This window comes from Camelus ferus, chromosome 2 (assembly GCF_009834535.1).
Source record: "Camelus ferus isolate YT-003-E chromosome 2, BCGSAC_Cfer_1.0, whole genome shotgun sequence".
NCBI classification, from domain to species: domain Eukaryota; kingdom Metazoa; phylum Chordata; class Mammalia; order Artiodactyla; family Camelidae; genus Camelus; species Camelus ferus.
Window position 1 is genome coordinate 99,995,802 of NC_045697.1, and position 16,128 is coordinate 100,011,929.

At 40.3% G+C, this 16,128-nt stretch overlaps 1 protein-coding gene across 1 annotated transcript in view; it reads right to left on the reverse strand.

Moving 5' to 3' along the window:
• Positions 1-13,922, reverse strand: part of TBC1D9 (TBC1 domain family member 9) — a 106,798-nt gene extending 92,876 nt beyond the window's left edge. Inside the window, exon 1 of the mRNA XM_032463935.1 lies at positions 13,759-13,922. Within this exon, the coding sequence (XP_032319826.1) occupies positions 13,759-13,888 (130 nt within the window). The 5' untranslated portion in view covers positions 13,889-13,922. The remainder of the gene's footprint in view (positions 1-13,758) is intronic.
• Positions 13,923-16,128: the final 2,206 nt, after the last annotated feature.

Sequence of the window (16,128 nt, forward strand, 5' to 3'; positions counted from 1 at the left end):
CACACACACACCCTCCTAGGGCCTTCCCCACAATGAACTGAGAACTCTAGTTGAAGGGCCACATACCTGGGTATCAGGGTAAGAGAAAGAAAGAAGCACTAACTTATCTTTGCATTCGGGCAGTGATATGTTCCTATTGTTTGAACACTATATAGCAAACTGGACATTTCTAACTGGCTAGGAAGCTAACAAAATTACCTGGAAATGCTATAAGACTACTTACAAATTGTAATAATCCTGCTGCAAGCAACAACATTAAATTTCTGAAAATCACTTGGGTAGAAAATTCAAAGCTGATAAACGGAAGACTTTAGAGGACTGGCTCTTCATTTTTGGACTCCTAATCCACTCTAAGGAGCTGACAGACGTGGTGGAGCCTCAGCTCCAGAAAAATATGAACTCCTAATGAATTCCATAAATCTCATATATAATTTCATGTTGTTCCAAGATCTGAACCCCCACCAGCCTAAGTATCTTTAAAAGAAAAAAGTAGTTCAGGGAGCCAAACTATTACAAAGATCCTATTAAAAAAACTCAGTAACATTTTTACATCCACAAAGAGAAAAGAAGCAGGTACTGAAGAAAGAAAATACGATCTCTGACACAAATTACATTAGTGAAAATTGATATCGTTTCTCCAATATGTTGGAGATTGACTCCCCGCCTGCTAAACACGGATACTGGTTTTCCTTGTGGAATATCCATCAAAACAGACCTCTTCCTTCCCTGGTCCTCCATCAGCGCCCTCTCAACTGTTTAACTTGGAATGGCTCTATCTCATGGTCCAAAGACAGCTTAACTAGAAGGCTGGATATGGGGAAAGTTTGGAGACCTTTCTTAGGAAACTCCAGAGACAGTTTTCAGACTTCCTCCCTGGCACAGAGTCAGGTAACTGTAACCTATGACAGCCACTGGCCAACGACACCGTAACACTGGAGAAGGAGCAGCCTGGCTCTGCCTTTCCCTTCATATCCACACTCAAGATTGCATTTCTAAGACTGAGACTGACTTTGCCTCCGTTTCCTTTAGCTTTCCAAAGGCTGCGCTCCAGTTTCACCTTCCTCTCTTCTTTTTTCTTTGTTTCGCTTTTTATCCTTCTTTCTTTCCAAATGCAGTCATGCAGTCACAGCTAAGTACAAATCCAGACTCTGTCTGTTACTAGCAGGGTCTCCTTAAGTAAGATACTTAACTTCTCCAGCATGTGGTTTCCTCATCTGTAACACACGGAAGAATAACTACCCTACATGGTTGTTATGGAAATCAAATTAGTAACGTATGAAAAGTTCTCAGCTGAAAGCCTGAACCACAGAAGAATTCCATCAAATGTTAGCTCCTCTGCCTTTATCCTCTATGCTAATAGTAAAAATAATAGGAAGTACATACAACTAAGCATTAATAAAATAATATGACCACAATAACAATGACTTGGAAATTTAGCTTTTAGATCATGTAGATATGAAAATGTATTACAAAGAAGCTTTTAGAAATCATGTACTTTACAAACTACTATGTCCAAAATAGATAAACAACAAAGACCTACTGTAGAGCACAGGGAACTATATTCAGTATCTTGTAATAACCTACAATGAAAAGAACGCAAAAAAGAAAATATATATATATATATATATATATCTGAATCACTATGCTGTACACTAGAAACTAACACAACATTGTAAATCAACTATACTTCAACTAAAAAATAAAATTAAATAAATAAAAGGGTAGATCTTTAACAATTTAAAAAAAGAAATAATGTACTTCACAGTACTTCACATTATTCATTACAGTACTAGATATGCAAATATTATAAAAAGGCAATGGAGTAAAAAAAGTAAATAAATTAATGATTTCTTCTTTTAATGCTTTCAAGAGTCCAAATGTAAATCTGTTAAGTCCTGCTTATTTTTATTACAGATTACCTTGGTTCCCAGGTTAATATAAAGATTTTAAAAATTCATTTGGACTACTGAAATGTAAAGAGTTTCATTATTAAGAAGCAAGTAATCTAGAAAAAACTATATGAGATAAACAAAGAGTTCGGCTTTTCTGTTTCGAGCATAAACAGATCAAATCCTTAATGTTCTACTTGACCTTCCCTCTAGCAAACACTTAAACTTGCCCAGCAAGCCTCAGAATAATGGAGCCGAAAGCCAGGAATGCATTTCACAGACCTCACTTCCAGGGCTGGACAGTTAATCACCTGGCCTAGTGGTCCTTGGGCCCCAACAGAGAGTAGAATTAATCCAACTAAATGAAAGCTTCCAATCCAGATCTCGTGTGATGAGTTAGGAGAACCTTCATGGATCTCTTGAATGGATCCCACAGCCAGGGAACCCCCAGCTCCCTGAGAGCAAATGTAAATAACCAACAGCAAAATGTGAAATGCCTTTTGAAGCAAATCAGAAGCCAGTGGCAACTGCAGAAGAACTTGAAAAATGGCTGGCCAGTCCTCTGAACACATCCCTGACAGGAAAGGGAAATAAAGCAAAAGGGAAAGCAGGTCAATGATTTCTTCAGAAATCATTTAACTAACTACTATGATCTACATGATCTAAAAGCTAAATTTCCAAGTCATTGTTATTGTGATCATATTATTTTATTAATGCTTAGTTGTATGTACTTCCTATTATTTTTACTATTATAACTACTAGGTAATATGTCTAACTTACAAATTCCTGATTGGCTAATTAACCACATATCTTTATATATATAAATATAAAGAAAGGTGGCCACACCCCTGCCTCCCACCTCTGTCCTCTCCCTGGTGGTCCCAGTTTGCCACAGTCAGGGTCATTGGTGCAAGGAGACAGGGAGAGAAGAGAAAGAGAGGAGAGAATAGAGAGGGAGGGAGGGAGGGAGGGAAAAAGAGAGAGAGTTCTGGGTTTACTGCCAGAGCTTTCAAAATGTGCATCTCTAGGAAGAAGGGAAGGAGAGAGGTGTGCAGGTAGCATGGCTGAAAGTTGCTGATCAAAAATTACCTCCACCAAAAATTAACTATTAATATACATATATATGTATATATACACATCCTTCTTCATTACAGGTTACCACAAGCCATTGAATATAGCTCCCTGTGCTGTACAAGTAGGACCTTGTTTATCTATTCTGTACCTAGTAGTTTGCATCTGCCAATCCCAAACTCCCAATTAATCCCTCCATCCCCCCCTCTCCACCCTCCTAATCATAAGTTTGTTTTCTATGTCTGTGAGTCTCTGTCTTATAAATAAGTTCATTTGTTGCATACTGACTTATCTTTTTAAAGTCACCTAAATATCAGATAACCAGTCGCTTTATCAGCACCTTTTAAAACTGCAGTGTCTCTGTTAACTGCAGGACTCACAGAGGTGTGAATTACTCAGAGCCAGATGCCTCCTAACACCTGACTGAGAGCATCACCAGGAGGAGGGCAACGATGGACCATCACCTACGGCAGCTCCCTGTGTCTCCTGTCTTACCTGACTTACCTCACGGAGTCCTCACACCTGGCACTGAAAGGTTATTGAGCCTTATATAAGGAAATCAAGCTCATAAAGGAAGAGACACTTCCTAAATCACATCTCTTGGTAACGGATGGGGCTGAGATTTTAACCTAGTTTTGAATCCGGTGGTGTCCTTACTAAGGGAAGGACTGAAAAAGACTAGAGCCCTGTGAGGGGTAGAGAATGCAAAAGACCAAAAGACGCAGTGAAGTGAGCGACCCTGGAGTCTCCCCTGTTGCCTGCGGCCCTCGGTGCACTCAGGTACTAGGAACACGCCTGGGCTCCAGCCTCCCAGATCCAGACCCAGACTCAGACCCAGACCCAGGCCACAAGGTGGTCCCGGCCACAGTCATTAGCATCACAAGCTGCCCGGTTCCAAATGACAAATTCCTGATTTGTACACAACTACAAAACAACTACAAAAAATATAAGGAAAGGTGGCCACGCCCCTGTTTTAGTGTGCAGGCCTGGGAGCCATCCTACAGTGTACAACCTGATCTCTTCACCAAATGGGTCCTCTCTGTGCGCGATGACGGCAAAGCAGAAAATGTCCACAGTGTCCCTGCAACAGGAAGTCAGCCTCACCCCCTCGAATTTCCAAAAGGAAGCTCGGAGTTCATTTTCTCCTCCCTACTTTTAGAGCTCAGTTTATAAACACCTGGAAGATGTCAAAAGCCACCTTAAATCCTACACAAATTATGCGCATTCATTCTGACAGCTTCTTTGTAGAATAAGGGAAAGTCTCAAGACAAACTGGAATGGGTGACTAAATTGTTCTGTGGACAAAATTCTCTCAAAATTGGTACAACAAGCAGAGTGGGGAGGAATTCACGGAACAAGCAAGTAACATCTGCTTTTGTCTAATCAGGCTTCTTGCCAGAGCACTTGGTTATTATGTAAGTACAGGAGCCAACCCCATACACAGCTCCAGACCACCACCCGCCCCAACACACTCAAGTCACCAGTTACAACACTAGGCTCCCTGAGGAACTAACACTCATTTTACTGGCTTTAGATAGAATTAATCTACAAAGAAAAACATTAACTGCTAAGTGCAACTAGTTGCAACTTCATTAATACTACACACTGGCAAGAGGAAAGCGTGTACCCTAAAAACAAGCCCGGGTTAACTAGTGAGGGTTTCCAGACCGTTGCTTTGTTATTCTCTCTCTCATTACTGGGAATTCTTCGGTGTACAGAAAGTTTTCCTCCATTCTCTCTGAGTTCCTGGCTGGGTCAGAAAATTAAACTGACAAAGACAGACTAGCAGAAGAGCATACAGATGTTACTGAATTTGGACAGGTACATGGGAGTCTTCACAAGAGAATGAAGATCCAGAGAAGTGGCCAGAACAGGAAGCTTTTATATCTTTTAGACAAAGTAACAATACATTTTTGAACAATGGACAAGACAAAGTGGTTAGGGCAAGGGTGTAATCAGCTAGGGCTAACTAGTCTTTGTCTTCCTTCAGTAGGAAGGTCAGTTAGTTTAACCAGGTTTGTTTGCTGTGTCTGGGCTGATAAGAGTCTATCCCCAGTAAAAGGACAATTTATCTCCTGCCTTTAGTCATAAACGGGGGGGGGGGGGGGGGCTTTCTCTATGTTTACTGCTTCTTAATTGCCTTTAGCTCAAAATAATTTCCGTATCAAAGGGGCATATTTTGGGGTGACATATTCTGATTTTCCCTATCAGTTATTAAATGGAATGTTTCCCTAGTTGTGATGGTCTCCATGTGGTGCAAAAAGTCCAATTCCTGGACAGCCCAACGCTGAATCTCAGATCAAAACTTCTAGATACAGCCTTAGCCTGCACTTATTCCATCCCCATGCCTGTGTCGGTAGCTCTCCCAAATTTATTTATCCAGGTTGATCACTAGGTTCATGATGGCTCAGCAAGAGAAACTTGCCTTTTCCTTCCTGTGTATCTTTATAAAGCTCAGCACTCCAAACACAAGTGGTACTTAAACACATTCCTGACAGGACAGCTTACAGAGGCCATCTCACTTTGGACTTTGGGTAATGAGAAACTGTTTTGATCTCTTGGTGACATCCTTTAACTTGAAGCATCTATATTCTGATTCACCTGGCATCCATGAAGCTCCTAAAACTGCATGTAAAAATTTTCAGTGTCTTCATTTTTCCGGAGGTAGAATCAATAGTTTTTATTAGATTCTCAAGCGAGAGAGTGAGGAAAATAAAGTTAACCTATGTCATTATAATTGTCCTTATAAAGAAAAGTAAATACAAAGTCAAATAGGCCTCCCCTTATCAGCTGTGTGACCCATGGCAAGTCACTTCATCTCTTTAACGCCTTACTCTCCTTTTCTGTAAAATGGGCTAACAATAGCACCATCTTATAATGGCAGGGTACTCTGCACCACTCTCTGCTACTGAGAACAACTACACAAATGGGACAAAATATACTTTAAACTATCAAAGAGTTAAAAAGAGACACATCACTTGGGAATGCGGCTCAGACACAAGACCCCTACATGGGGGGCAACTATTATCTGGGGAAGCATTTCCTTCTTCCCAAAGGGGACGTACAGTAGCTGAGAGTCTGGATGTGCTTTTAACAGAATCAAAATCTGGAAAGACAGGGATAGACATCAGTGTCAGCATAGAGGTAGGAAAGTAATGATGCTCCTCTGCCTCTGGGTTGAGATCTTAGAGACCTACAACCTAATCAAAAGTGTGAATCTTAAGTAGGCAAAACCACCCAGGTTAGACTTAGCTTTGAAATACATCAGTACCTAAAAATAAAGTGATTTTGGTTTGTAACTGGCAGAAAAAAGTTCTCTTACACCACCTTCTATTTCAGATTACTTCTGCAAAGCAGAAGTACAACGTCTAGTACATAATGAAAAGTAACCAGGCATACATGGTGACACAATGAATGAATGAAAACTAGGAGAAATAACAGACAACAGAACAGACCCACATGAGCTCAAGATACTGCAGTTCACAGAGATTTTAAAATAACTATGCTTGCCATGCTCAGGAATGAATTTTTAAAAATGAGAGTTCTGATAGATTACTGAAAATATCAAATATTGAAAATATAAAAATGAACCAAATGGAAATCTTAGAATTGAAAAATAATTAAGAATGGGTAGGCTTAACAGATTAAATACAGTCAAATAGATAGTGAATTGAAATATAGATCAGAGAAAAAAATCACTAAAATGAAGCAAGTGAAAATCAGAAGGTAACAGACGTAGAAAAGACAATGAGAAGGTATAACATACATGTAACTGGAATGCTAGCAAAAAAGATCAAGAGAATGAAGGAAAAGAAATATTTAAACAAACAGCAGATGAGAAGTTTACAAAACCAAGGAAAGACAAGTTAAACAAGTCTTACTACCCCAAGCAGGATTTTTAAAAATAACACAAATAACTGGATATACTAAAACTGCAGAAAACTAAGGTCAAAGAGAAAAACCTTCAAAAAAAAAAAAAAAAAAAAAGGGAGAGAGAGGGAGAAAGCTTAAAAGCAGCTGGAGAAAAAGACAATAAATATTATCTACCTACAAAAGAGCAATAATTCAGAGTGACAGTTTACTTCTTAGGGAAAAAAAAGTAAATCAGAAGACCATGGAACAATACCTTAAGCATTCTTTTAAAATAAATTATAACTACCAACTATTTTAAACAAAAATATCCTTCAAGAATGAAAGCATAATGAAGACACAGAAAGCACTTAATAAGGCAGCAGATTTAAACTCAAGTCAAATGTACATTGATTAAATAATCCAATTAGAAGGCAAAGATTTTCAAACCAGGTTAAGAAAAAAAAATCTACTATTTATAAAAGACACATCAAAATACAAAGATACAGAAAGGTTTAAAAGTATGAAAAAGAGAACCAAACATTAGCCAAGTAAATCTGTTCTAACTATAATGATGAAGCAAAAAGCAATTCTAGAGGTAAAGGCAAACATTTCATAAGGATAAAATATTCAATTCACCAAAATACATTATAATTATAGATGTCTATATAACTAATAATATAGAATCAAAACATATAAACAAAAATTGAAAGAACTACAAGAAGAAAAACTCAACATTACAATTACGGTGGAGAACTGAACACACATTTCTCTGTAATCAACAAAATTAGAAGATTAAAGAATCAGTTAATATATGGAAGATGTAAATACTAGTATCAAACTTCACCAAATGAACACAAACAAAGCATTTATCCAGCAACTGCAAGATACATTTCTGACTGCAGTAAAATAAGTATCAAAATGTTTGTAAATTAAGAACTATATATCTAAATAACTCAAGATAAAAAAAATCATAATGGAAAATAGAAACTATTTTGAGTGAAATAATCACCAAAACACTATATATCAAAACTTAGCTTTGAAATGCAGGTAAAGTCATGCTTAGAGGGAAATTTATCTAAAATGCATATATTAGAAAATAAGGCTGAATATCAATTAACTAAACATCACTTTTAACAAGCTAGAAAAGTAGCAACCATGTATACCCAAAGAAAACACAAAGAAGTAAATAATAAAAGGTAAAAATTAATGAAACAGCAAATAAATATGCAACAGAAAAGGTAAACAGGTCCAGAAGTTGATTCTTTAAAAAAGACAGAAATTGATACATTTCTAGAAAGACCAATTAAGAAAAGGGAGACACAAATAACAATTGTCAGGAATAAAAAAGGGGATATCACTGCACATCCCTGTACATTACAAATATGAGAATATTATTAATAAATTTATGCCAATATATTTGAAAATCTAGATGAAAAGGATAAATCCTAAAAATAAACAGCTTGCAAAACTCACAGTAAAAGAAGATTTTTAAATATTTGAATAGTTGTCATACCATTCAACAAACCCACAAAGAAAACTTCAAAGCCAGACAGCCTCACCAGTGAATTTTGCCAAACATGTCAGGATGATATAACACTGCTATCACACAAACTCCTCCAGAAAACAGAACAAAGAGTGAGCACTCCGCAACTTACTTTTTAAGGCCAATATAATCTTGATACCAAAATTTGATAAGGATGTTATGAGAAAGAAAAACAGGCCAATCTTACTAATTTATAAGGACGCAAAACCCCTAAATAAAAGATTAGCAAGTGATATTAATAAACATAAAAATACATTACAGCCAAGTTGGATTATTTTATGTCAGTTAATATGTCACCACACTAACGGAATAAAAGAGAAAAATCATATGATAACCTCAATAGATACAGAAAAGTATTTGAAAAAATTCAGCATCCATAAACAACTAAAAGTTTTTGGCAAACTAGGAATAAGAACATTCTTAAAGTGAAAAAAAAAATTATCTACAAAAATCACTATAGTTGATGAATAAATGACAAGTGTTGAAAGTCTTTCTTTTGAGACCTATAAAGGGACAAGGACATGCTCAATCAGCACATCTATTTGACATTGTACAATTTGTGCAAAAAGGCAAAGAAAAAAATTTTTAAGCATAAAGATTACAAAAAAACAAATTTCTCAGATGATATTCTTGTGTATGTAAAAAATATAAAAGAATCTATAGATAAATTACTAGAATTCATTTCACAAATCAGCTAGGTTTTGAATACAAGGTCAAAAAAAACTATTTCTATAGGTAAGCAAAAAAATATTTAGAAAATAAAATTTTATAAAGAAACTATACAGCAGAGTGAAAAAAAAACAAACCCTGAAATACCTAGGAATAAATCTAATGAAAGATGTGAAAGACCTCTACAGAGTAATCTATGAAACATCATTGAAAAAAAAATTTAAAAGACCTAGATAAATAGAGGAATATGCCACGTTCATGAACTAGAAGATTTGATATTATAAAGATATTAATTTTGCCCAAATTTATTTATAAACTCAATGGGATCTCAGTCAAAATCCCAACAGCTTAAGTCTCTGTTGCTCCTGGTGGAACTTAATAAGCTGATTCTTAAATGTTGTGTAAATGTAAAAGACAAAGAATAGCCAAGAGTCTAGTAAAGAACAGGAGGATTTGATCTAATAACCTCATTATAAAAGCACAGTGTGGCATTGGTGCAAGGATATTCTCACAGACAAAAGGAACGGGTTAGAGAGCCCTGAACAGATCAACACATACTGGGACACTTGATTTATGACAAGGTAGCCCCACAGGGCAGTGGGAACAGAGTGGACTTACCAATAAATCATGCTGGGGCAACCGGATGTCCATATTTTTTTTAATTTAAAACTTTACCCCTATCTCACACAATATGCAAAAATTAATTCCCAGTGTATTCTAAGTATAAATTTAGGGGTTAAAACTGGGAAGTTTCTAGAAGATAATATAAAAGAATACCTTTATAAGCTCAGAGTAGGAACACTTATTAAACATAATAAAAACACTAACCATAAAGAAAAATGGAGTCTACAAAAGATTGATATTAAAATTAAGATCCACTTTTCATCCTTAAGAGAATGAATAGGCAAGCAACAGAATGAAGATTATGCCACACATACAACCAACAGTGAGCTCATATCCAGAATACATTTTTAAAAATCTATAGATCAGTAAGAAAAAGACAACCTAGCTGAAAAGTGGACAAGAGACTCGAACCATGTCACAAAATATTTCAAACAAACGGCCAATAAGCATGAAAAGGTGCACAACCTCATCAGTCAAGAGAAAGCAAATTAACTCCACAGTGTAGTATTACTGCAAAACCACCAGAATGGCTAAAATTACAAAGACTGACGATGCTGGCAAGGATAGGGAGCAAGGGAAATTCCCATATGCTGTGGGTGGGAGTATGTTGGTACAACTACTTTGGAAAACAGTTTGGTATTATCTACTAAAGTTGACGGTACACGTAACCTATGAGCTGACAGTTCCTCTCCTGGGCACAGACCAAATAGAAACGCATATCCACAGGCACCAAGAAACACACACAAGAATGCTCACAGCCACCCTATCCACAATGACCCCAACCGGATCATCCAAAGGTCCTCCAACAGTACAGTGGATAAATATGGAAAAATGATTGTGGTATACTCATAACAGTTTTCTGTACAGCACAGAAAAATGAACTACAGCTACAACATTCACGAATATCACAAACAAAGCAAAGAATCCAGATAACGTGTAAACACATACTCTATGATTCCATGCACTCCTTGCTCAAAAGACAGGCAAAACCAAAATATTCCTTGTTGGAAAAACTAAAAAGAAAGGCAAGGAAGTGTTTACCAAAAATTACAGGATAGTTTGGCTTTGGGTTTTTTTTTCACCTTTGGGGGAGCAAAATAGTGACTAGGAGAGGGTCACAAAGGGGGATTCCAGGGCACTAGCAATGTTCCATTTTTTATCCTGATGTTGGCTGCAAGGTGTCACTTGTAATAAGTCACTGCGCTCTGCGTCTCTATTTTATGCACCTTTCTGTACATGATATGAAATCTCAATTAAAGAGGGTTAATGAATAAATCAAATGCATCTACAATAAAAGACTTTATTTTGTCAACACCTATGTATATTGCCTGAAATCAGGAAAAGAATAGCTTAATTTTTTTTAAAAAAGCAAGTGTCCTCATTGTGGCCCATTAAAAATAATATAACTTTTGCACTAACATTTATAGCTTTCTCACTAACATCTTAGCAAGCACTGGGGACCACTGAGCACTCCTGGCCAGTTCACACTGAGTGGGTTTCACTCATCTGTCATCCATTTGATGAGTGGACAATGGTGTATTGGTCCAGATAATGCACATTATATAAAAGATCTGAGATCATTTAGAAAATCTCCAACTGATATCTGATACTTGCTCTTCCCTTCTCGCCTCACAGGCCAATTTTTTTCTCTCTACAGTTCTCAACTCAGGTGTCACTTTCACAGGGAAGCTCTCCTTGCTCCCACTCCCACCCAGAATGAGGTAACCTACATCGCGTTCCTCTCCTTTTGATGTTAGGGATGGTCCTTCTTGGTCTGCCCCCATCTCCCAGATCCATCGCTGGGAGGCTGATCCTTAAGGACTAGATCACCAGGACACCCCATCCAGCAAGGACAGAAGCTGGGAAGTAGGGAGGAGAGAGAAGTGGGACATGTCCTCCCCATTTCCTTTTTGCTGTGGTCTGTGTTCCTAGTGGTGGCTGCTTCTCTGGAGGTCCAGATTCTTCCTGCCTGGCTCCAGTTCCCATGGCATCCAGCAACATCATTCCTGCCACCTAGGGTGGCAACAGCTCCCCACTGCTGTGCCCTCACTGGTTCTGGGAACCCTGCCTCCATCTTCCAAAGCTGTCTTGTCACTAAACTATCTTCATTAGAACTAAGTTGGATTCTGTCTTCTGCTGGGACCCTGTGGAGTGGTAATTTTATATTAATTTATAGGATACTTCCATCAACATCTGTCTTCTCCCACTAGGCTGTGAGCTTCATGACACTAGCACTTCGGAAGTTGCCAACCAGTATTTTAAATGATATAGTGAGTTAATGAAGGCATGAATGAACTCACATTAGAACTGGAGTATTCTATACATTGTACAAGGATTTCTAAAATGTCCCTGATAACATTCGATGTGGCACCAATCTATCAGAGCAAACATTTTTCCCATGTTGGTTGAAAATAGCCTTTGTTGGCAGGAATATTCGTACTCATTTCAACGATTTCAATTATTCTAGCAATAAGTGCAATAGCTGTGATTTCTCAACTGGGTAGGTAAGTTTATCTGAAATAAGTCTCAGTGATGAGATTCCAAGTAGACTGCAATTAATTACAGCTTGGAGAGTCAGTAGGAGCACCACAAGAAGCTTGACTAGAAAAAGAAGGCTCTGTATCTCTTATTTCTTATAACCCATTGCAAATGACTCCAGAAAATAAATACTTGTAATTTGTGGTATGGGAGGGTTAACTCCAGGAAGGAAGTATTCTTTGTTAACACAATAAACTATCTATTCTATACTGTTGTTTTAGACTTAAAAGACAATCTGGGCTGATACCAACATTAGATATGCAAATTTCTTATTAATGTATATACGTGGACAGCTTCTACAAAATGGACTGGAAAATTCTGATTCTAAGCTACTAATCAGAATTTCCGGAACACAATCTGGAGCTGGAGCTCTGCAGATTCCTTTTCTTTTATGATAAAAAAAAAAGTGCAGAAAAATCAGATTACTCATAGACGATCTGATTGCACCAGCAAGATCTTTCAAACCAGTCAATGTCGTACGCTTGAATTTGAATTTTGAGAAAACTAATTTATAAATTATAATCACAATTAAATGCATATATATCAAGAATTTTTAGTTCATAGCAGGGCATTTTGAAAGCAGCCATCTACCCAGCACGCGAGCTCCTGGTGGGTGATATATTCTGAACTCTGAAGAGGTCAAGGTTCATCTCTTTTCTGCAATCTCTTTCTGGTTAAATCTCTCCTGTTTCTTCTGTTAACTTTTCCATTGTAAAAAGTACCCCAGTTCTGTTCATTGTAACCAACAGAAAGAGGGGAAGGTCCAATTTCTCTAACATGGTTTGAGTTCAAGATTACCCGTAATCTCCCACCACGCAAACTAGTTAGTTAGTAAAGGAAGATCTTTCTAATACAGCACCACTTGGGACAGAGGTCTGGTTTTATAATTCAGAATAATACGGCATGTTTCAGTAATAGTTACGATATTAATACCTTGTGAGGGGTTTTGAGGAAGTAGTTGAGTTAAAACAGTTAAAATGCAGTTACACTTCTGATTATTTTTACAACCAGATAACCTGCTTTGTTATATATCTAATTAGGTGCAACAACAACAAAATTCAGTTTTCCTTATTCATTCTCTTCTGTCATAACTAATATAAGAAATGACCACACCAGCTCCTTACTAATTGCTTTCCTGGAAACAAAAGAGCATTTTATACCTGATCCTGCCACAACCAGTAAAGCGAATGAAGTAAAAATTAACCGTCCTTCACCTCTCTTGCCCATATATAAAGCAATATTTTTTAAAGGGGGGAGAGGGTTAGTACCGCATTCAATTCGTAAAGATTGACGCTGCCCCCACCCCAGACTCACTCATCTCCATTATCAACATCACCCATTTGCGGGGAGGCGGGTACACGAAGGGCCCCACCGCCTGACAGGGTCAGAAAAGAAGCATCTCTCTCACAGTCTGAAAATTACGGCTCCTGATGCCTTCCTGGCACCAAAGTGGGGCGGGTCGCCCAGCCCCGAGAGACCGGGCGGCGCCTCGGGTGCCCGCAGCCCAAGGCCGCGGGCGGCGCCGCAGCGCCCCGGGCCCCCCTCCCACAGGGGCCGGCCGCGGGTCCTTACCCGCCAGTCCGCCGCCGCCGCCTCCATCGCCCGCGTGCCCCTTCCTCCGCTGCAGGATGAAGTAAGGGTTGGCCCTCTCGGTGATCCACAGCGCGTTGGCCAGCAGCACCTCTTCGGGGTTCACCCACATGTTCCCGGGCGCCGCCGGCGGACGCACAATGGGGCGGCGGGTCGGGTCCGGCGCACACCAGCGCGCACAGGCGCGCACTCCCGGGCACACGCGCGCCCGCCCGCCCGCCGGCGAGGTGCGGCGGCTGAGAGCGACTTCACCAGGGGGTGGCCCGCGGCGCCCGGACGGAGACAAAGCCCCCGCGGCCGGTTAGGGAGAACCGCGAGGAGGCTGGCACCGCGAGCAGCATCCTCTCCGCGGCGCCGCCGCCCCTCGCGAGCCCGCGGCCGCAGATGCCCAGGCCCTTCGCTCCGCAGCCTGGCTGGGGCGCACCGCGGCAGGAGGAGAAGGAGGAAGGGGAGCGGGAGGAGGAGGAGGAAGTGGTGTGGCTCAGTCTCGGGATCCGGCTCGGCGGACGGCAGGGCTGGCTGCGGTCGACGCGAGCTGATTCGGCCCCTCGGGTCGGGCGGAGCTGGGCCGAGGCGCAGCTGGTCCCGCAGCGCCCACCCGGGGTCAGGGCCGCCTCGGCCTCTAGCAGCTCAGAGCCCTCGAGGTCACCGCGCGTTAACACTCCGCGTCGGGGCCACTCGCACCCCCGGTGAAGCCCAGCTCCCCGCTGGAAGGACGCTCCGGACACTGCGAATGAATGACGACAGCACGGCTCACAAGGAGCGAGCCGGGGTGACACCAGCTTCCGCGGACGCGAGCCCTCCGTGGGCCCTGCGCGCCGAGCAGGGCCGCGGCGACTGGCTTTGGGGGTACCTTCTGGGGACCATGTAGCAAGCACTCGGCCCCACGCCCATCCCAGCAGGGAGGACGCTGCCAGCCTCCGTGGGGTGTGTGCGCGCGCGCGCTGTGTGTGTGTTTATGGTTGACGCTCTGTAGGCTGGCGCCACCCCTTTTCCCAAGAAGTGTGTTTCAGGCTTCCAGACTTAGAGCTAGAGACCGGGGTCGGAAGTGGACGCAGCCAATGGTTGTCGATGTTTTTGTTTCCTGCATCTCTAGGGCAAGTCATGCGCTAAACTTGTCACCGCCTGTAACCCCTCCCCTTCTCCATTCCATTGTAATTAAAGTGGCCCAGCTAAATGCATTACATCACTTCTTTCCTTGACCTGTAGGGCACGAGCAATAGCGAAGTTGGAAGCAGCCCAAAAGCTTAGAGCAACTAATTCACACCACAGCTGGTCCCTATACGAGGCCTTTGGCGCTTCGAGGCCTGGACATGGCAGAATTCAAGGATTTATCCACACTTAATGGATGGATTTAAATTTTTAAAAAGAATCATGGAAATCAGAGACACAAAACTGGGCCTGCTTTATCCCAAGACAGTTTCACTTTCCCCGGTATTTCGAGCCTTTTTGTGGTGATCGCAGCCCTTCTACCTATCTGATGACCTTTTTTTTCCCACTTCTTTTTACACCCCGGAGATCTGAAGATAGCTGATAAAAAAGAAAAAGGCTCCTCTTCCCAGATAATGGGAATTTACCAAGCTCTGCTTTGTCGTGAAAGTTGGACAATCCTAGGGACTTATCCCTTCCCCAATGAGCAAATCATTCAAATGAGACTTTCATGTGTGGACTTCACATTTTTCACTTTTGTAGTTCTCACTTGGAGGGCTGAATTCCTTTCAATAGCTGAGTGAGTCGCATCCTAGCCGTTTTAGAGAGGCTGCCTTTACACCTGTTGGTTTCCTATCCAGTGGGCTCTCAAGGAACGGAAGTCTCCCTTTACCTTACCACATTGACCTTCTGCCTCTTTAGGAAACATTTTGAATCTCCGGGCATTTGTGGAAATTCCACATTTTTAACATAGACTCAAAAATTTCATTTGGCACCACATAGTGGCCTCAGTCACAAAATCTATTGCAAATTTAAAAAATAAACAATAAGATTGCAAATTGTACATATGTAAAATTGTATTAATTTTGTATTTATATAATTTTAATATTTTGAACTGCTTCCATAGATATTCTTTTATTTTATAGAATATGCATTTTTTAAAACTCCACTAAGTGACTTCATACTATCTCCTGGAGTGTCCTTATCATACTGCTCAAAGCTGTGACTTAACATCTGTGCCTTGGCCCTAAAGTGGGACCTTAGTGTAGCACTTTTTGTCTGTTATTGCCAAAATGGTGTTTGCTTATATAATTCATGTGTTCATTCACGCATTCATTCAGCATGGAATTATTGAATGCCTACTAGACTCTAGACCCTGGGGATAACAAGTGAACAAAACATACAAAAATTTCTGCCTTTGTG